A 20803-nucleotide genomic window follows, 5' to 3' on the forward strand; every position below is an offset into this window, starting at 1 on the left:
CAGCATCCCTTAGTTATGTATATGCTGGAACTAATGAGCTTTAAGGATGCAGTAAATCAAGATATGAATGTATATCTATGTAAATGTTGCTAACTTGGCAAAAGACTCAGGTCCAGGTACCCTTTAACTGAACTATCTCCATTGTAATACTTAAAGTCAGACCTACAGGGAAAAAAGACCCTGCCCAGGTGAAAACCCTTCCCTGGAGAATGCACAGAAATCAGCTGGGATTACACAACTTTTGTGGAAATTATTAACCATTCATAATAGAGGGGCTGTACCTGAGAGGTTGCCAACACTGAATTTCTGTGTATAAATAATAGCAGGAAAAGTCTGGAGGGGTGTGCTGGATTTGTAGAATACTGTGGTGCCTCCAGGCTTGTAGAACTCTGAAATAAATAATCAATGTCTCCCTTGAGTGTATAATTGCACACCAGATAACAAATCTGAATTTTGCAGACAAAAGCAGCTTTGATTAAAACAGATGAAGCAGTCACTCCAGACCAAAGAGAACTTACAGCAGCAGAGAAGTTGATTTCTTTTTAAAACATGTATATTTAGAACTGTAACGCTTACAATTTCATTAAACAATCTTAGTACAATGTGTTTAATCTAACAGTATATTACAGAACAATGTGAAAAATGATTTAATAGCAAACCATGAAAATGGAATTAATAATACCTGCAGTGTCAAAGTCACTAACTTGTTACCTTTTCCAGTCAAAGAATCCCAGCAGTCATTCGCACTAAATGATGCTTTGGGTTTTATCCAGAGTAAAATGGTATGATTTCCACAGAGAAGGGGCATTCCTTCACAGAAAGAAGATGCATAATAGAACATTTTCAGCTAGCAGGTCTACTTTATACATCTATTTAGAATTTTTAAATAAAAAATAAAATTAAAGTAAAATGTTTAGGCCAGTGTAGGGTGCCTATTTATTTTTCAACTTGCTTGTGGTTCTTTTTGGAAAGAGGGTTTGTTCTTTATTTCCCCTTTGTAATTTAGCAGAAGAAAATAAAATAATAACAATTAATTTGTCTAATGAGCAGCTCCTCACTTTAGTTCTGCTGACAAGTATTTGTCACGGGACTGTTTCCTCTGTGGAGTCTGTTGACAATGCACCATTATAGATCTGCAAGTAGAAAAGGTCATTCTCACATTAAATGCACAAGTTTCAATATCAGAAGCAGGACATCAGAAGAAGTTGTAATTTTTCCAGTCACAGGTGAATTTGCAACATTCACAAAAATTACACTTTTTTTTTTTTTTTACATTTTTCGTATTTACATTTCAGATATAAATAATGAAATTCTTTAAGTTACATGTTTTAACTTTGCTTCACGATTATTCTACATCTGCAAGCTTTCCTGTATCAAACCAACCTCCTTCTTTCATCATGAATGCACAAGTGTGGCCTCTAATCAGTAATAATTACATTAAGCCTTTATGATGAAAGGTTGACTGTTCAAGTATCACATCATACTGAAATTTTTGCCCCAACTTAAAAAATTGGGGCAGCAAACCAAGCCACTTGGAAATGGTAACAAAAGAAATTAATCTGGGAACTAAATAAGCCAAATAATTTATTATTAAATTCTATCAGTATCTTTCTTTGGTAAGAAATACGCAAGAGGATAACCCAAAGCCCATCCCAAAAAAAAAAAATCATATAATATGTGACATCACAGTGTCTACTCTGTGAAGGAGAAAGCCTCAGAAAATTAAGGAATTTTGTTCAGTTAAGATTGTTTATAGCAGTAGCTCTTCCATGCATCTAAGTATGCAAATGATGGAAGTTTAATATAAAATTGCAATGGCAGGAATTAACAATGATCAAACAAACAAACAAAATAAAACCAAACCAGAAAAGCAACTGTTACACCAGTGAATGTCTTATTGTATGCTCTGTTATGTTTCTGGCACGTGTGTGGAAAAGCCTGTAAATTATTACATAAAAAATTCAAGATTTGGATAATTACATCATCCAACTCTACATTCTAAAATATGTAGGAAGCATGAAACAAATCTTTCAGCTGCCTGACAAAAATAAAGAAGTGGTCCAAAGATTTGGATTTTTTGCTTTTTGTTGCCCTGTGTTGGTTGTTGTGATGCAGGGATGTGACTGCAGGGAGAAAACCCAATAGCTGACACAAAACATACTAAAGTGGCAATATAAACTAGCTGACACAAGCCTCACTGTACACTGAAATTGATACAATTGTCTGGTGCTTCCATGGCCAGTACTGCCGGGTGCCACAGGTCTCCTTGGAGTTAATGCTGCAACGAAGACTGAGCAGGTCATTATCCCATAAAGTGCTTTCATATCCAGTTCCTGACGGGTTCCTGGTCTCCACTCGGAGCTGTCACGTGACATTGACCTCCAGAACGTGGTCATCCTTGCTGGGAATGACAAGGATTTGCATCCCTGTGCTGCTGTTGAAGACCTGGCCCGGGGAGAAGGGCTGGAGCCGGGGCATGGGCAGGCCCTTGTGCTCCCCGCTGGCTGTGGAATGCAGGCTGCCCCTGCTCCTGATGCTGCTGCTGTCAGCCTGCTCATCCACATTCTTGTCCACAGACAGGTTATCGTTCTCAATCCAGCTATCTGTGTGAAAACAAAGCAAAAAAATAAATGGGAGTTTTATTTTAGCAGTTAACTCTAAAAGGTCATTTCAGAGCTCTGACAGTCAGCTGAACTGATGTTCACAGTTATTGATCATCTCTGCTGAGGTGCACACTTCTGGCCAGCAGCAGATGTAACAGAGTGAATTACATTGGTTCCAAAGGAAAATTTCAATAGCATGACCTCACATCTGTCACAAGCTAGAAGGATGCACACTGGCAGCAGCTCCATTGACAAATGGTATGTTGCTTCTCTGAGTGAATTCTCACTGCAGCACTGGGCCTATTTATCAGTATAGAAAAATACTCTACATGGCTGTGGTGATTTAAACTGCATCTAATAGAACACCCCAAATTTTCAGTTCTTTTATTTCACATTCAATCCCTTGAAAACTGGGAAAAAATTTCAAAGCTAATGGAAGACACTATTTAGAGAAAATGGAACTGCAGGATTAGAGGGTTATCAAACAGATTTCATTTCATTATAAATCCAGTGACAACTGATTTGCATACTAATCTTTAAAGGAACTGTTAAGAGAACAATGCATTTATTATTCCTCCTCAGAGATTTAGGTGGCAACCCAAATTCAAAGTTCCCATTAGAGCAAGTTTCAATTAAGGTCTGTGAGTCAAGGTAGCAAAAACACCTGTGGGTATCTGGTCCATAAATGACTGAGTCCATATATTGTCAGTATATTTCTTACTTTGCTTTTCTCTTTACTGAAGAACACAGAAAAAGCAGAGTAATTTCTGTAAGTAGCCACGTGGTCAAAATGTCCTTACCAGCATCAAGCTGCATGGAGTGAGCAGAATGGTGAGGGAGGTATTTAAACAATCTGACATCAGGGAAAGGCAGATACCCAGCAAACAGTGGCATCACTTCCATGTGGACTTTGTGAATTGCTCGAGGTGCTACAGGCATAGAAATCACTCCAGAGCTTTTTCCACACACTGCCCAGTTACTACTGTTGTCAACAACTGCAAGAAAAAAGAGAAAACACTGTAAAGATATTCTGTGGTAAAAATGGAGAGCCCTCAGGATAGTTGTAGAGCACTGTGAAAATCTGCATTTTAGCAGCATCTAAAAGCCCACCAGCTTTTATGTGTGAAGAGCTGTGCAAGGGAACAAAACAGCCCTACACAGAAGAGACCATAGCTGGACCTCAAGCATGAATCCATCCAGTCTGATGAACATTTCTATTCCACTGGAAGGCAGATTAATGGGGAAAAAATAAAATATTTCAAATCTAGCAAAATTAAAACTGCTTTACTAAGCAGCTGTACCCACAATAAAGGAATTTATGCCACAGCAAGCCTGGCAGATGTCATTGTCAAAAAAAAAAAAGGGAAAATTTATCAAAATGCTTAAGAAAAATGCTCTTACCTTCATACATAAGTTTTGTTGTGCAATATCCATCTGATTCTGTTAATGCTTCATCTCTGTCAACCTCAGAGAGCTCAACAAGCCGGGTGATGGACACCTCTAAGGAGCAGAGTGAGCCTGTTTTACAGTACTCTGCATCCAAGGGTGGGAAGATTTCAGTTTTCACATGGTACAGTGTCTGTCAGGAAGAAAACAGTGCTGTTATCAAGAATCAAGGGGTATTTTATTTGTGTTAAATTGAACTGGACAATGGGTGCAGTACCAACTTTACATGTAACAGACACATCCTGTTAAATCTCCTTAATGCAAGAATAAGCAATGTTCACTTCATTATCTTGCTCAGTTTAAGAAAATCATAAAGCATGGGATCCTGGAATGCTGTTCAATAGTGGGGACCTTAAAGACTATCTGGTTCCAACCCACCTGCCATGGGCAGTGACACCTTCCACTAGATCAAATCAAATTTGATTCAATCTATTTTTGATACCAGCAGTGAAAATATAATTTTTTCCTTCACTTCTGTACTTTAACACAGCCTTTCAATGCTCTTAAATGGACACAAATCTTACTATTTAAACAATTTTTATCAGTTTCTTAGTTCCTCCTTTTACAGACCCATCCTTCAGGTTCTGAGTGATACAGAACTAATTCATCTCTCTTCCTTTTATATTCCCTGGAATAACAGTGCCCAATTCAAAGAACTGATTCTTAATTCCTACAAAATTAAATATCTACCAGAAAACCCCCACTGTTTCACACAGGTAGTCTTTTAAAACTCCAGAAATATGCTGATAGAGGTGCCAAAAATGCCAGTAGACAAACACCTGAAATGTTGCTCAATGCCAGCTTGCAACAAGCAGGTAGAAAACACTGAAAACAGACAAAAGGATTTAAAAAACAAGAGTCTTCTCATGATGCTGCTTTTTACCCAAGCAGCACAAAGGGTAACACTGAGTTTAGAGATCATACTAAATAATGTTGGTAAAACTTTCTATTAAAGGAATTCTACCTAGCCTATGAGCTTCCTAGCTGATCAAAGGAATAAAAAGTTTGTCCATAAAGGGAAAGATTAAACATTTCAGATAATGGCCTAGAAAATGCTAAATATTTCATTAGAGGAGCTCATCTCAAGCACTGCAAAAAACTACTCAGATGCTTTCAATAGCAAAGATATTTTGGAAATTGCAATTTGCCTTGGAGAGCACAATCTTAAGCCAGCAGGGAAAAAGCAGCTCAGTAAGCTGCAGACAATCTCCATGGCACCAACCCAGGAAGGTAAAAACAGTAAAAAAATGGAACATAATTAAGCAAAGTGTTTTAGCCCTCATCCCATTTCTGTGGTAAGGATATGATTCCACTGCATCATATCAGGCTGCAGTTCTGTCACTCACAAACTGACTTTTTAATGATTCTAGTAGGTATCAACCTCATGATAGAAACAGAATTTTTCTAATATATTTCTTGATTTTCCCCTTTCACTTATTAGGAAACCATATTCAGTTAAGATGTGCTACCCTATACTTAGAAAAGTACTTACAAAAAAATTTTCCACTTGGAATTCGTAAGTGAACGGCTTCAAGGTAAGAGACTGTTCTTCAGAGGTAGCTGGACAAAAGCTGACTGAAAACAGGCACTGCAAGGAGAGAGGAAGCTCTTTTGTCCACTTCAATTCCCATACAAAGAATATTGATTGCTTACTGTACACCACCTGAAAGAGAATGTTTAGAGTGTTAGCTGCTTCCTTCCTCTGAGAAAGGGGAAATGCACATATTCATGTTTGTGTGTTCTGACATTGGTACAGTTTATAGAAACAAACTCAATAAATCATCAGGGAAATAAGGAACAAAATGACTAACAGTGAATCTTTTTCACAACACATGTCTTTGTAAAAGGAAAGATCTATTTCACTGTCAGAATCAAACATTTCAAGAGGAAGCACTCCACATTCAGTGAAGCAAAGTTAAATTTTATACTTGAAAATATTTAAATCAAAAGTGAAATGTAATAGAATTATTAGTATGTTCTTATATACTTTTTCTAGGCACCAAGAATGAACATTTTAATATGTTCAGACAAGGCTGAAAGAAACTTCAGGATTACCCAGGGAACTTGTGGATGCTCCATCCCTGGAGGTGCTCAAGGCCAGGTTGGATGGGGCTCTGAGCAACCTAGTCTAGTGAAAGGTGTCCCTGTCCAGGGCAGGGGACTGGAACTGGATCATCTTCAAATCCCCTTCCAACCCAAAGCATTCTATGATTCTATGGTAAGAAACTGTTCTGCAACTCAACTGGTTTACAGCTGTATTTAATTGGAAAACTGTCTCCATATGTTGGGTTTTTTTTTCCCCAAAACCCAGTAACAAACTGCAACCATAAGATGAATAAATTGAATAAGCCATCAAGTGAATTTTACCTGTTGAGATGCAGGGTTGAGAGGTACCAGCTGCAAATCTGTACACTCAGCAGAATTTTTTAGGCTGTAGTCTGAAAGCTGGAAACAGAGTTCTGACAAATTCTGTACGCAGACTTGCACATATTTCCTGAAAAACACAACACAGTTTTCTCAATGAAAGCTGAAGAGTTACACTGGGAGTGTCTATGTCCATAAAACAAGGCTGTAAAACATCCTCCTTCACATTAAACAAAACCAAACACAGAAACAGGATAACTGGGTTCATCCTGTGGTCTTATTTCCAAAACCACACATTTGTGTTATTGTCATGAAAGAAAGGAAATGCACAAACTACCAGGGGGAAGACAGTAAAAGCCCAACTTATATATTAAAAAAAAAAAGGCTGCTATAAATATAAGTGATGAAACCCCATCTCCACACTTGTAAGAAAAAAGAAACAATAAATAAATAATGAGTACATTACCGTTTGCCAGCTGACAACAAGGAATGCTTGGCATTAAAGGGTATGCAGAATGTTAATGCAATAATAGTGGAGTAAATCGACCAAGGACAATCAATGGTCACCTAAAGGAAAAAGGGAACACAGTTCTAATTTGTAATGGTCTTTGGCACAATGATTTTGCTTTTCTTCTCTTTTCTAAGTGAGACTTCTCTCATCAAATGCCTATATCTAATGCATCCAGGAGAGGAAGAATTTTTTTTTTTAAATCAGTGTTTAAAAACTAATCTGAAAAAATATAGGTTTTTGTTTGCCTGTGAGTGGGATATGAAATCTCAAAGCAGCTTTTCCTCTAAGAACTGACATACCAAGTTCTAAAGACTATAAATTAAGGAAGGGGAATAGAAGAAAAGATAAAAGGACACCAATGGCTTTTTAGTACAAAAAACTGGTAAAGTATCAAATAAACTGCTGTAAGATCTATTATTTAAATGTCTTTATAATAATTTAATATATTAAATACAAGCTCAAATCATTAAAAAATGCATTTAATGTATATTTATTTTAATTTGAAGCAGCACACTTGACTGCATCTTTCCCATTAATTAGAAGCTGGAATTAAAAGACTACCATGTTATTTTTTACAAAGACACTGGTACCCTTCATGCTTATAAACTGTGTTAGAACACTAAAAGTTAGATTGCTAGCCAAGGAAACAACTAACAGTTTATTAATCACAGTCTATATTTCTGCTTATATTTACAAATTTTTTACATTTTAATATTTGGTATGATTTTTGCATATATGTCTTTTGAAGGAAAATTATAATAAGTACCAACCAAGCAAGTTTTCCCTCACCACCACTTCTTTTTTGTGAAGTGTTTATCCCTGTGATCAAATACATTTCATAATAAAAAAGCTAAACTATATCTTACTTTTTGGTCAACAGTAGCCATGCAGTTGTCCTGTTTCTGCTTCTCTTTGTTTTTTCTGTGATTTTCTTTATTTGTAGTATTTTCCTTCTCCACTGCAGATTCTGTGGCTGATGGCAAATACATGACTTCTAGTTCAAATTCAATCACATGATAAGCAGGAGCCACTGGCAAGGTGATGCTTGTGATCTTCTCAGAAGACTGAATCCTTAATGATGACTCTGAGATCTTTTCTATAATGTGTAGAATGGAAAAAAAAAAAGAAAATCATATAAAAATATGTGGTGCCATAATCACTTCCCAGCAATGTTTATAAAGACAGAAATGAGAAACCATGTTAAAAAACTCCACAGTAACCTCTTCAAACCAGCCAGAATCTGCACATGTTAAATATTTAACTTCCTAGGAGCAATGCTCTAGCCTTTTTTAACTGCAGGAAGGTAGCCACCACATATTATTCCATTAACAAAAAGCTCCTTCTAATGTTCAGGAAAGAACTGAGAGACCAATTTAATAACAAACTTCAAACCAGCTGAAGAGCTATTTAAGCCCATAATATGACAATTATTCAAGTTTTTACAAAGTTAAGTCCCCTTTACAAAGTTAATTCAAGCAACCTGGGACACACACACATGTAGCAGTGTCATGTGTCTTCTGCATTTTTTCAATTGAAGTAAAATTGCCCAGTTATGTTTGCCAAAGCTCATACTACTACTTTGAGGGTGAAAATTTAAGACCTTTCTTGCAGTGAAGTTCTCAGCTGCAAATCCCTAAAATTGTTAATGACTACTGAAAAACAGTGTCAGTACTCTTAATACTGTAAGCACAGGTTGTTTCAGGATGACTGAACTTGCCAGGCTTTTAAAGGGTATTGATTTTCAGTTCCTGGCTTACCCCTGGTGTTGGAGAAGATGACAGCCTTGCTCTCAGGATGGTACAGGATGGGCATGGCATCTGCATTGCTGAGCTGCAGAGTGTCCCCACTCTTCATGGTGTAGTGACCTGTGGTCACTGTGAACTTCACCTTCTGGGGAATGCCAGCCAAAAGGCTTTCTGAAGGACAGAGCAGCAATTGTTAACACATTCCAGCACATGGTTACAATGCAGTAAAGCTTGTTAGCAGGCTGTCACACACTGGGGTAACTTACAAGCGTGGGGTTTTGGTGTTATGGTACAAACTAAACCCAGCTCAGATACAACTGGTGGGGAAACCACTTGTTTCAGCCTGAGAGCCCAAACCCACTGCATCTTGGATGGCTTAGATGAGCTGTCTCTAGCACAGATTTCAGTGAAATACAACAACCCCAAAGAATTTACTAAGCTTTTAAAACTCTTCAGGTTGCAGACAGCTCTGTATTTTCACACCTGTGATTCCAGTCATACCCACATGCTCTATTTACATGATCAGCACAACAAGAAAGCTGTCATTCTGTGTGCACACTGGCAATCAGTTTCATAGGAGTCCCTAATTTGATTTATGCTCAGTATGCCTGTCCTTTCTTTGCCATACACTGCATCTTGGAATGCCAGCACAAAATTCATATTAACTCCTCAGCTGCCACACTCGTTAGCCTGAAAGCAAATCATTATTACCCTCCATTTATAATAAACACTACAACAACTAGTGTTCAGCTGTCCCTGAAACCAATGGATGCATTCAGTATTCATTTTTAGTAAGTTTATTTCATCTTCTCTTGTAGAGAATCCTATTTCTTACTTATTTCTTGTAAATAACAAAGGGGCTCTAGTATTGAGTTAGGAGGAATTTCTTCACAGAAAGGGAGAATAACATTGGAATAGGCTGCTCAGGGAGGTGGTCACTGTCCCTGGAGGTGTTTAAAGGCAAGACTGGATGTGCCATGGTCTGTGTGACAAGGTGGTGTTTGGCCATAGGTTAGACCCAATCCCAAGGTCTTTTCCAACCTAAATGATCCTGCGATCACAAACAGTAAGGAGCTCAGTCAATTAAAAATGTAAATATTCACTTCTAATCAGTGTGGCAGCTCAAATCACACCTGATATTTCAGTGACACTACATGTTCAAATCAATGTTCAAAAGTGACACTATGTCCAGAGCCATGCACTGGAATCAGTTGCTCAAAACCAGCCATCACTGACAGGACATCACAATGGATAATTTGAAAAGCAAGGGTGCATTTTAGACTCACAATGCAGAGTAAGACAAGCTGCTAACACTGAAGCCATGAAACACTCTCTCTAGTCCCACAGCAGAGCAGCTTCAGCACAGGCAGTGCACCTACCAGTCATGGGCTCCACTTTGAGCTGGGGCTCCTGGGAGTACACGTCGTACTGCACGATGGGGTAGATGTGGAGAAGGACAAACTGCACCTTCCCCACTGAAGTGCACAGCTGCCTCAGCGTGTATGTCCCAGGTTCTTTGGCCTTGGAAGAAAAACATTTCACTGGGGTTTTTTTAAGTTGAAGGAAATACTTCTAAAACAAGCCCTCTACTAAAGAATAGCATGTTTTCATCTTATTTTTATCAGGTACTTTGGGTGTGTAAATTAAAACTGCAGATTTCAGAAAACTCAGTTTTCTGAGTAAATAACAAGATTTACACAAAGGAGCACCTTTTGCCCAATTAAAATTGAAGTTCTGTCTGATTCAAGAGAAAACATCATGATTAACAAGCACTAATAATCAGGATAACTGATGTAGTAGCTATGCTCTCGGTTTGTTATTTTGGGTTGTGTTTTGCCTTGTTACTTGGGTGGTTCCCCCCCAAAGTGCAACATATATGAAAAAACATTATTAAGTACCTAAACAATACCTGTGCTCATTTGGCTGATTCATAAAAACAATTATAAAATCCTAGAGCATTTACATAAGGCAGAGCTTTCAGCTCCAGCTATTGATTTCACACACTCCCCACCACACATCCTGAGTCAATGTTTACAAGAAAGTAACACATACATATTTAATTCCCAACTCTTCCCATACAGTGAGTAATGAGATTCTGGATGTTTCTCAGTAAGATTAAAAACAAAAGCAAATCTGTAACACCTTCAGTATATTTATTCTTGATTCTATTTGCTCTTAGGGACTACTATGGAATGGGAAGTGATTTCTTTTTTTCATGTGTCACTTTCCAAGTGGAATACATAAATACCAATGCTGGGTAGAATTAAGTAAGTTATGGAGAAAAGCTGTACCAACTCAACAGTCAAACCTCATGCAGTTATTTACATGGCAAATCCAGACTGAAATTCAGAATTATGCATTTTGACATTAAAGTCACTACATTTTAGCCCTAAAAACCAGAAAAGCATGAGTAAATTAATACATAATATACACATATTTTAAATCTTAACATGGGATGGAAATACTGGTCTAAAGAATTTAGAAAATGCTTTCTGATCTGTTTTCAGGCATGGAAAAATTGGAAGATTGTTGTCAGCATAAATAATGCTAATCATCAGTGTAAGGTCTACAGAAAGGATCAAACTCCCACTGGGTCATGCAGAAGTGGTGCAATAAGCATTACTTTAAGAAAATTCAGAAAACAAGCTGTCAGCAGTTTCTATCCTCTGGCCAGCTGTGTAATCCAGTAGAAGTGACACAGTGTATTACTAAAATGATAATGGATTTCTAGTAAATATTTTGTAAATACTGCAGCTCAAAGCTAGAGAGGCTTTCATTGTTTTATCTAGTCATACACTGTTAAAATTATAGTGTTCTCTGATTTTCCCTTTAAGGACAGGTAAATTATGCCTTAAACAATTATATTGTGGGATTCATACTGAGCAGTCTTCTCATACAAAGTTATTTTCTTGAAAGGAAGGTTGGGAAAATAGCAAAGTTATGTAAGTAAGGGTGTCCATCCTCCAGTGGCCACCAGATTCACAGCAGGACCAGGCAAACTCAAAACAGAGATCTAGCTTTTCATCCATTTCTTCTCCTGATCCCACTAACCCCAAATACCAGCTCAGTACAGTCCCTAACAGCTTTCTTCTAGTAATGCTCCTTAATCTGAAATCCAATTTTACATACATGTGAATTCATTTACAGAATATGGCATTTCCAGCCACCAAGGCCTCTGGTGCAAATCCCCTTAACCTGTCCCAATCCTTTGAAAGGATGAGAAATCTCAGAAGTTAGGTCAGTAGGTAGCTCAAATTCCACAGATGATAACTAGTAATTAATCAGTTAGTTAACTTAGATGATGACTTATGGGGCCAATTTTAATTCTAACATCTTCTAAATTCAAATACTTGTAGCTGATCTTAAATTCTTGCGGGTAGGTTTACCACATCTCCCAAATGAAAACCTCTGGAGAGAAGAAAAAACCCTCTGTCAACCAAATTTAACCACACAATCAGTTACTGAAGGGCTAGAAAAAAAATTCACATCAAAGCTTTTAGATGTCATTCTGGATGACCTCAGCAGTCCAGGCACACTTGGTGAACATGAATTTATCAGTTTAATTTTTGGCAGCAATAGTCAAGATGTTTAAAAATATGTTTAGGAAGGCTGACTCAAATGATTTCAAGTAGAAGAGTCATCTGTATGTTTTAGCATAAACACAACAGCATCCTTTCAAGGGAGATGATGCACAAACAACAAAAAGCTGCAAGGGGAATGGATGATCCAAGTGTAACAGGAAGCAATGCAGGCACCACCCACCAGCACCACACTCTTTCCTCAGCCAGCATTTTCAGTTTCTCTATCGATAGTGCTACAATCACCCAGCCACAAAAAACATACCTGAATGTCAAAGGTTATTTTATTGTCCCCTGGCTCCAGAGTCAAGTTGCTGCACTTGAGGACGTGAGCCCCATCGTCCAGAGTGAGCCCCGAGGGCAGGTCCAGGGAGCTGCTGCTCTCCTGCCGGCGCAGCAGCACGTGCGCGTTCTTGCAGATGATCCCCGCCGTGTTCAGCGCGTTGTCCGAGGGGCTCCGCTCGTACATCTCGCACAGCTCCAGGGCTGGCAGGCTGTTTCTGGACACAGGCAAACCTGTAATTTCACTTGGGAAGCTGATGACTCCGTTGGAAGTTTTGTGCTTGGTGAGCCACTCGGCCGTTTTCCTGTAGCTGTTCTTCTCAATGCTGAAGTGAACGTGGATGGCGACCTGGTCCACCTGCACAGGGATGGGCATTTGGCTCAGCAAAGTCAGCTCGATGGACAACTTTCCACCCACGTGGACAACGGCATTTGGAGGGTCAAAATGCAGAGTTTTCAGCTGGGCAAAGGAGTGCATAGGCAATAAAACCTTTTGACCTAGAAAGACAAAAACAGGGATTTTACTATTCTCCAGTGCTGCTGGAAATGAGCAAAATTTTTCTCTTAAAAATGCAATCCCTAGAATTAAAGGGATCAACAACTTTTCAACAATGAATTGTTTCACAACAAATCGATGCTTTACAATTTTTTATCTTGTGTGAGAGTTAAATGATGCTGAGATTTGTTTTCCAACAGTTACTTAGACTACAATTTCTATTTCCAGGCTATTAAAAACAACTGAATTAAGAGAGATTGTCCAAGCAGAAGTTGAATATTTCACTACTACAGAACACAGTAGTATTAAGCTACCAACTTCCCAGAGCTTGTACATGTTTAACAAACTAATAATCAGGCTGGTGCCTTGAGCCAGCAGCTCTGCTATGCAAGGGATTTTCATTCTCTTTTCTACATTCCAAAAACAACTCTAAGGCAGTACCTAAAATTAATTAAGAATCAAATCTAAAATAACATATTACCTATGGTACATCTAATTATTAAGAAAAATATCTGTGTAAAAATAAGCAGTCTTCAGAGCTACAGATAGTTTTTAATATTAATTTGAATTATTATTAATATCTGACAAGAAGATATTAGCAGCATGAAGAATAAAGAGAGGAAATGGGATGCACAAAATAATAAAATGCAAGTGGATGAGCACAGATCTAACATCAAAATCCAGGAAGTACCATCACAGAGCTGCCCCTTGCATGCCAGCAGTGAGAGACAATGACAGCTTAGGAACTGAAAAAACCTGACACACAATAAGTTATGGGCTGTTAAAGTACAGCAACATAACTGAAGGAAAACAAAGATGTTACAGTATTCAGGATGAAAACGTTAATTATCCTTTCATCTTTGACAATTCTTAATTAGTGTAGAATTATAAATATTTTGAAAAACACAAGCTCAGAAATTATACACAAAATAATGAACCCAGGCAGAAAATTCCTCATCTACCTTTAGGGGACAACCAGATTGGAGTAGCTGAAGTTTCAAGACCCAGACTTACCTTGGTTCTCTGCTTGCTGATTGGTAAAATCTAGTATTTCTTGGCAAAATCTTTTGCGTTCCTCTTCTGTTAAGTGATTATCACCAGCTAAAAGGCTGCTGGTTTGGAGATAACTGATGAAGTTAAGGAAACAGGAAGTAGAAACCCACAACAGTTAGAAATTTGACTGAAAACAAGACATTCAAGTACTGCTTTTCTGATCTTTAGAGACAGGATCTGCTGTTAGCATCACTGCACTTTTCCACTAGAAAACAAACAATGGAAGATTTACCATCATCTGACAGTACTGCAGAATCTCAATACTAAAAATACAACCTACTAAAAATATGATCCATTATTAACCAGTGCAATCTTGCCTCATCTAAAAAGATTCATGAGCATAGAAAATTCATTATTTGACAACAATCCATGCAGTGTGCAAGTTAATGACACAGAGGCTTGCATCACATTGGCCAACATTTAGCACTAAATAATCCTGAATATTCTATTTTATTTCAGTTTACCTGGCTGAGAATCTGCCAGCTGTTACAGCATCACTTACAACTGAGTCATCAGACATTCTTTTAAATTTTAAGTGCTGAGGATATAAATGATCAGTTGAATATTTAGCTAAGAATGCAATATTACTGGCTCAGAATCCTTATGCAGAAAAATTTAGGAGTGTTTAAAGTTTAAAAGTGATGTGAGAATTTGCAAAGGAAGCTGACATGTATAGTGTGTTTCTTGTTGTAAAAGCACACAAACCAACAAAAAATCAGCACAACAGAACAACTCCCAAAAACACACTCTATGGTATCAAATAACTCAGCTGTCTCAACTCAGAATGTCTGGCAGTCTCTACTGTTAAATAAAAGTAAGAGATATGTCAGAAAAATAACCCCAAGCATCATTTTCTCCTGTCAGGATTGTTCTGGATCTGCTTGTTAGAGGATACTTTTCTATCTGCCCAAGCTGCTTCTGACACTCAGCCAGTTGCTTCCTTGTGTGTGTGACCAGCAGTGCCCAGCCCTCAGCAAGGTAGGTTTTCAGTGCTCCTTGAAGATACACCTCTGCCTTCTGGGGACCTTTCTTCCTCCTTGGAAAAACGAAAAAAAATGAGCACAGAGCAATGTAAGAACCTTTGCAGCCATGAAAACTCTACATCTTTTCTCAAAGAGCTGATGGAGGAGGAACACTGCAAGTAAATGCAGGAAAAACTGCAGTGAACCATTATGATCTTTAATTTTCTGCTAAAAGATCAACACATGGGCCTTCCTTTACTGCAATTCACTTAAGCAAGTAGAACTGCAATTAATGTCATTATTCCATGTCAGTGAAAGGCTCCATATGCAGATCTACCCCAAGTCAGAGCAAATGAGGTGAAGGAACTTCCCACAAATGAAACAAAGGCCACATAAAGCTTCTGACAGTTAACTAAAAATTTGCTTACTCAAACGTTCTAAAGCAGAAGAATACTTAAATGAAAATTTTATCACCACACAGCACTTCTATGGCAGTCTTTAAACCCAACATTACTCCCCCAGGTAAAAATTTAATTTAGGAGAATCTGTTTCAATGTGGAGATCAGACTGTTTAAGGGAATATTGGTGGGAAGCATGCCCCAACATATCTTCCAAAAAAACCCACTTATGATGCCCAAATTTTTCCAAATAAGAGAAACAAAATGACACTGAAAAATGCAGGAGGTTTTCTCAGTGGATTTGAAGAGCAGGGATAAAAACAAAAAATATATTTGGAAATCAGGAATAAAATCATTGTTTCACAGGAGGGGAAACAACCATTTTGCAATCATAACTTCAAATATGAAATGCATTACTCTCCAAAGACATGTTTCCTGGCTTTTTTTAGATAGATGCAGTCTATATATGTATTTAGTTATCTTTCCTACTCTTTCCTCCCCAGAAGAAGAAAGGATCAAGCTAAAGAACACAGGACAGTTAAAGCTAAGAGTACAAAATCATGAGATGAGAATTAAGGCGAAAGAGATTGCTAGTTTTTTGTTGTTTTTTTTTTTTTTTTAATACAGCCTGAAATAGGGTTTGTTTACATTTTTAAAATTCCTGCTTAATTACATCCTATCTTCCTCAGGGATAATATTTTTTCAAAGGCAATGCATTTAAGATATTTTAAAGAGTCATTTACATATAAAACTCTGCCAGGTCCTTTCCCACAAGCTTAGCTGAGCGAATTCTTCCAATATTTGTGTACATTTCAATGGTGGCATGGGACAGATCCTGTTTAAAAGAAAAAGAACATTATAAGCTTTATGTATTTTTGGCAGCTGTATGGCCATTTCACACACTCATAGTGACTAAGTTACTGCAACAAAATGCCCAGAATGAGTCACATCTGCCCTGAGCACAAAATACAGAGCAGTTTGTAACAGGTCACCTTCACTCCCCCTGCAGCAGGTTATATCCCATACCTTTGAATGGTAAGTTATAATCAGAATAATTATTTTCACAAGAGTGCCTTAAAGGAATTCTGCTTTCATTCCCAAATTGAAGTTTATCTCTCATATTTAACCTTAATTTCCAATGCAGCCACAGTGTCCAAGTGTCACCTTCTTCCCCTTGTTCCCCTTGCTCCCCTTGCCCTAAGCTTCAATAACAGCAAGAAACCTTTCTCACAAAATTGGCAGTTCCAACACACACACAGTGTTCAACCACCCAACTTCCTTCCAGAGTCCATAATATTCTCTGGCCAGATATGTCAAAATATAAAAAATACATCACATTGTGACAGGATAAAGGGGAATAGGTTGAAACTGAAACGATTTTTTTTTAAAGCTAATATAAATTATCTTAGGTGTGTCTGTAAGTTTTATCTAATTCTCTGTTCTTGTCCACTGAATACAGGGCAAGATTTAATATGGGCATACATAAAATTTATATATTTACATGATAACTACATAGAAAACCATCTTAAGAGTGTATCTGATAACTGAATTTCTGCTGCATAAAAGTGCAGTCATAAATACAAAGAGAACTGGCAATTTCTCTGGCAAACTACAGACCCCACTTAGATTCTTAAATATAGGAAGTTACTACTGAACTTAGCAGAGAACTTTAGGTGCAAGTTGGAAGTGAATAGGTAAGAGAAGCTGGCAACTCTAAGATTTTAATTCTGATCCAGCTACACAACTACTCCTATAAATAAACTGAAAAAAAGTGAAACCCAGAATCTTCAGACAAGACGTTTTGAGACTTTTTCTTTTGATAAAACTTTGTAAAATTGAGTACCACACAGTTTTCTTGTTTCAAAATTAAAAAAAAAAAAAGGAAAAATCCATTTTCTTTCAAGCTTTATCTAGCAAACCTTACTGGCCAGATGCACATATGAGAAATTTTAAAGGAAAATTATTTAAGGAAAAAAAACCAAAAACAACCCAACAAAAAGTGCCAAACCAAGCCCTCAAAAATCAAACACATTGCTGTGACAGCAGGAGTTTTTTGTTTTATTTAAAAATCTTATATTTGAAAAACAAAACCACCAAAACAAAGAAACCTGAAATCATTGCAATGGCTCATTGCAATGGTAGAGAAGTTGTCAGGAAATTAAGATGCACAATATTAGAATCCTCATTGTGCATCAATTTATGCCAGGTGCAACCCCATTATCCACAGATGTCCCACAGATTATATATTAAAAAAAAAATCAACAGTATTAATTTAATAATGTAATACTCATTGCAAAATGCAAACCCAAACCATTTAAAAGGAAGGAAATTCACACATCAATATTCTTCTGGGAAAGAGTCAGTTAATTCTGAATTTGGGATAGCAGAACATGACAGCCATGACATTGGCTTTTTTAATAACTAAGTATACATACCCAGAGATAATAACCTCCAGCTCATAACTGTAAATATTAAAGTTGATGCAAATATTTGAAACTTGGGGCCCTGACAGGGTTCCAGCTGTTAAACAAATCAACCTTGTTGTGCTCAGTGTGCAAGAAATAACCTTTGATATAAAAACATGGAAATACAGATTTATGTCTTCTCAGGTTTGAAAACTTTGGCCCCATTCAATGCACAATGTAAACATGCAAAATTAATATAAATAAGCAAAACTCATACTTACTAAGTAGTGTTTTTCAAAAGCTTCTACAGATGATAAGGCCTCTTTGAGTTTCTTGTAAGGGCTCTGTGATGCATTGGCTTTGGAAAAAAGCAGGACAAGATGTGTCACTTACAAACATTCTGAGAACAGAATCCATCCCCACCCCCATTCCTGCTTTTTCTTCAGTAGAAAGTGGAGAGAAAACTAAAAACTAGTATCACTTTGTAGCTCCAGGAGCAGATTATCTATTTGCACAAGATTAAGAATGCTTCATTTGTTTTTCTAATAATTTTTATTTTAAATACCTGTCTGGAAGCATTAGGAACTTAATTCAAATCCAGTGCTGTTCAAGATTATTGACCTAAATGCTTATAAGTGAACAGTAAGGAGATTCACTGGTAATTTGAAATACTAAACAGACATTAAAAGAACTTGTAAGAGATAAAGTTCTGTGTGTGTGTATGTGGGGATGCTTGGAAATTCTTATTGCTGATGTACTTCTAAGCTGTGCATTTCAGCCAGTGCCAGCTATTGGAAGGACAATACCTGTCTCAGGACGTTCTGCTCCCAGCCCTGCTAACAGATCCACAGTCCTGTTAAGGTCTTCTGAATTGGGTCCCTTCTCTGACACAAGTCCACACAGGTAACCCAGAGATTTTAACTGTAAGAGAAGCCAGATGCTTGATTTCAACAGGCTATAAAATCAATATAAAACTCCTCCTGTTCTATTATAACATTCCATTTTCATTACTTTCATATTATGCTGCTTATAGGATTTCAAAATTAATTGCTATTCTCACAGTATAAATTAACTAATTTAATTAAGGAACTAAATTGCCCATTAGTTGCTGACTCAAATTTAGGAACATGTGCCTAAACACACAGATCCCTACAAACAGAACACCTAATCTGAGTGAATCTTTCTGGTTTTCAACACAAAGCTTCAGATGTTCAGCAGCCATGACCAAAGATTATTTCTAATAGCTGTGTCTGTAATTTTAAAAACTGAATAATCAAGGAAAGCAGGCAAGTCTGCAGTACAGTGATTAGGCAGCTTGCAAATTCACCTGAAGTATTGTATTCAAGTGAAAACCTTCCTGAAAAGGACATTATCACAGCTAACAGTGTTAATACAATTAACTACCATAAAACCCCTTCTAGACAGCAGCTGGTGGCTCAGCACCCAGAATACTGTCCTAAAGAAGCTCTTATCTATTGGCCATTTGGTTAATTTACTTAGAAAACTCCATCAGCCAGAAAGGTAAGCTCACAAAAGAATAAAGGTCACAGCTTGTCACATTACTCCACACCACAAAAATAGGGATGGACATTAACCTTTTTTAAAAAATTTATTTTAAATTCTACTTAATTTTGTCACTAGTTGCTTCATTTCTTCATTCAGTCAGTTCCACCTTACTGCTACTCATTATCCTAAAATTCTTCATTTACCCTTTGTGTTAGAAAAATGATGGAAGGGAAGAACATTTCCAGTTCATGTTGGAACTTATCTTCCATAGAAACATCTAAGGAGCATGGGAAGAATCTGATTTAAACAATTCTTTGCTTCCTTTATTCTGATCTCCACCCCCCTCATTTATTTTTTTTTTAGCAATAACTCTTCAAGGTGAAGTTTCATTTCCCTGCTTTTGTAATAAAAGAAGGACCTCAAAGGCTCAATTAGAGGACTATTAAGTCTACTGAAACCTTACCAAACTATGATTAAAATAAATAGCAAATATTCTACAGGCTATGCAAACAAGAGGGTGAGTCTTCCAAAGATGTTGGTCTTCAAAAACATCCACAAATACCACAGTAGACTATTTCAGTAGATTCTGGAGTTTATCTTCTTTCTAAAATGTTTTTCAATAATGGAAAGCAGTAGCAACCTCAAACATCACCTCTTTCATAGGAACAGAGTAAGTGAAACTTGAAATTTAGAGAAGCAGTGTAACCAAACAGCATTAGAACATTTATGGCAAAGACTGGTAACTGGCAAATTGGAAATTATTTGCCTCTTTCACAAGCCACCAAGGGTAACACCTTCAATGAAGGAAGGGGTCTTACTGCTGTACTAACATGCTGGAGAAATACTGACCTGTGCAAACAGGCTGCTGTAATCTCTATTTTAATATTAAATAAAATTAAAATTTAATATCTCTATTTTAATGGTAAATGCATCCAAATCTGGGCATTTTTTCTGCTGTATCTGAAATTCACATGCCCTCCCTCTCAGTCAACATGGACTGAGCACATTCTGGAGTTTAATCAAACTAGTGATAATTATCAAATTAGTGATGAAGAAAGGAGGGGATAGAAAAAGAGGAGGACAGACCCTTGTAATCCCCAGATTTCAAATGACAGAGGAAGAAGTGACTATAAACATGGATGTCTCATCTAGACTAGACTCAAGACAATGTGCAGAACCCAGTATTAAATTCCACAATAAAAAGGATAAAATCTGTTCCAAGGAAACAAATATTTTATTTCAACATTGTAATACCACCACCCCACATCATTGACTCACCTTCTCTGTGGCATAGCTCCACAGGCCAACTGTGTGGGAAATATTTGCATCTATTTGAGCCCTGTCACAGCAGCCCTCTATTCTCTGTAAGACTTCCAAGCAACTCAAAAACACCCAGCAATCCAAAGCTCCAGGAGGAACTGAGACCTGGAGATGAACAGATAAAATTAACTGGG

General features: G+C 37.3%; 1 protein-coding gene across 1 annotated transcript in view; it reads right to left on the reverse strand.

Annotated features, from left to right (window-relative positions):
* Nucleotides 1-531: 531 nt before the first annotated feature.
* TRAPPC10 (trafficking protein particle complex subunit 10) overlaps nt 532-20803 on the reverse strand; it is a 37458-nt gene continuing 17186 nt past the window's right edge. Inside the window, exons 8-23 of the mRNA XM_079305574.1 lie at nt 20628-20774; nt 18650-18764; nt 18125-18201; nt 16182-16273; nt 14974-15114; nt 14040-14152; nt 12513-13027; nt 10049-10190; nt 8682-8840; nt 7791-8020; nt 6880-6980; nt 6417-6543; nt 5542-5712; nt 4005-4182; nt 3404-3598; nt 532-2603 (exon numbers count right to left, since the gene is read on the reverse strand). Coding sequence (XP_079161700.1) covers nt 2365-2603; nt 3404-3598; nt 4005-4182; nt 5542-5712; nt 6417-6543; nt 6880-6980; nt 7791-8020; nt 8682-8840; nt 10049-10190; nt 12513-13027; nt 14040-14152; nt 14974-15114; nt 16182-16273; nt 18125-18201; nt 18650-18764; nt 20628-20774 — 2742 coding nt within the window. The 3' untranslated portion in view covers nt 532-2364. The remainder of the gene's footprint in view (nt 2604-3403; nt 3599-4004; nt 4183-5541; nt 5713-6416; nt 6544-6879; nt 6981-7790; nt 8021-8681; nt 8841-10048; nt 10191-12512; nt 13028-14039; nt 14153-14973; nt 15115-16181; nt 16274-18124; nt 18202-18649; nt 18765-20627; nt 20775-20803) is intronic.

This window comes from Erithacus rubecula (genome assembly GCF_903797595.1).
Source record: "Erithacus rubecula genome assembly, chromosome: 1".
Lineage (NCBI taxonomy): Eukaryota > Metazoa > Chordata > Aves > Passeriformes > Muscicapidae > Erithacus > Erithacus rubecula.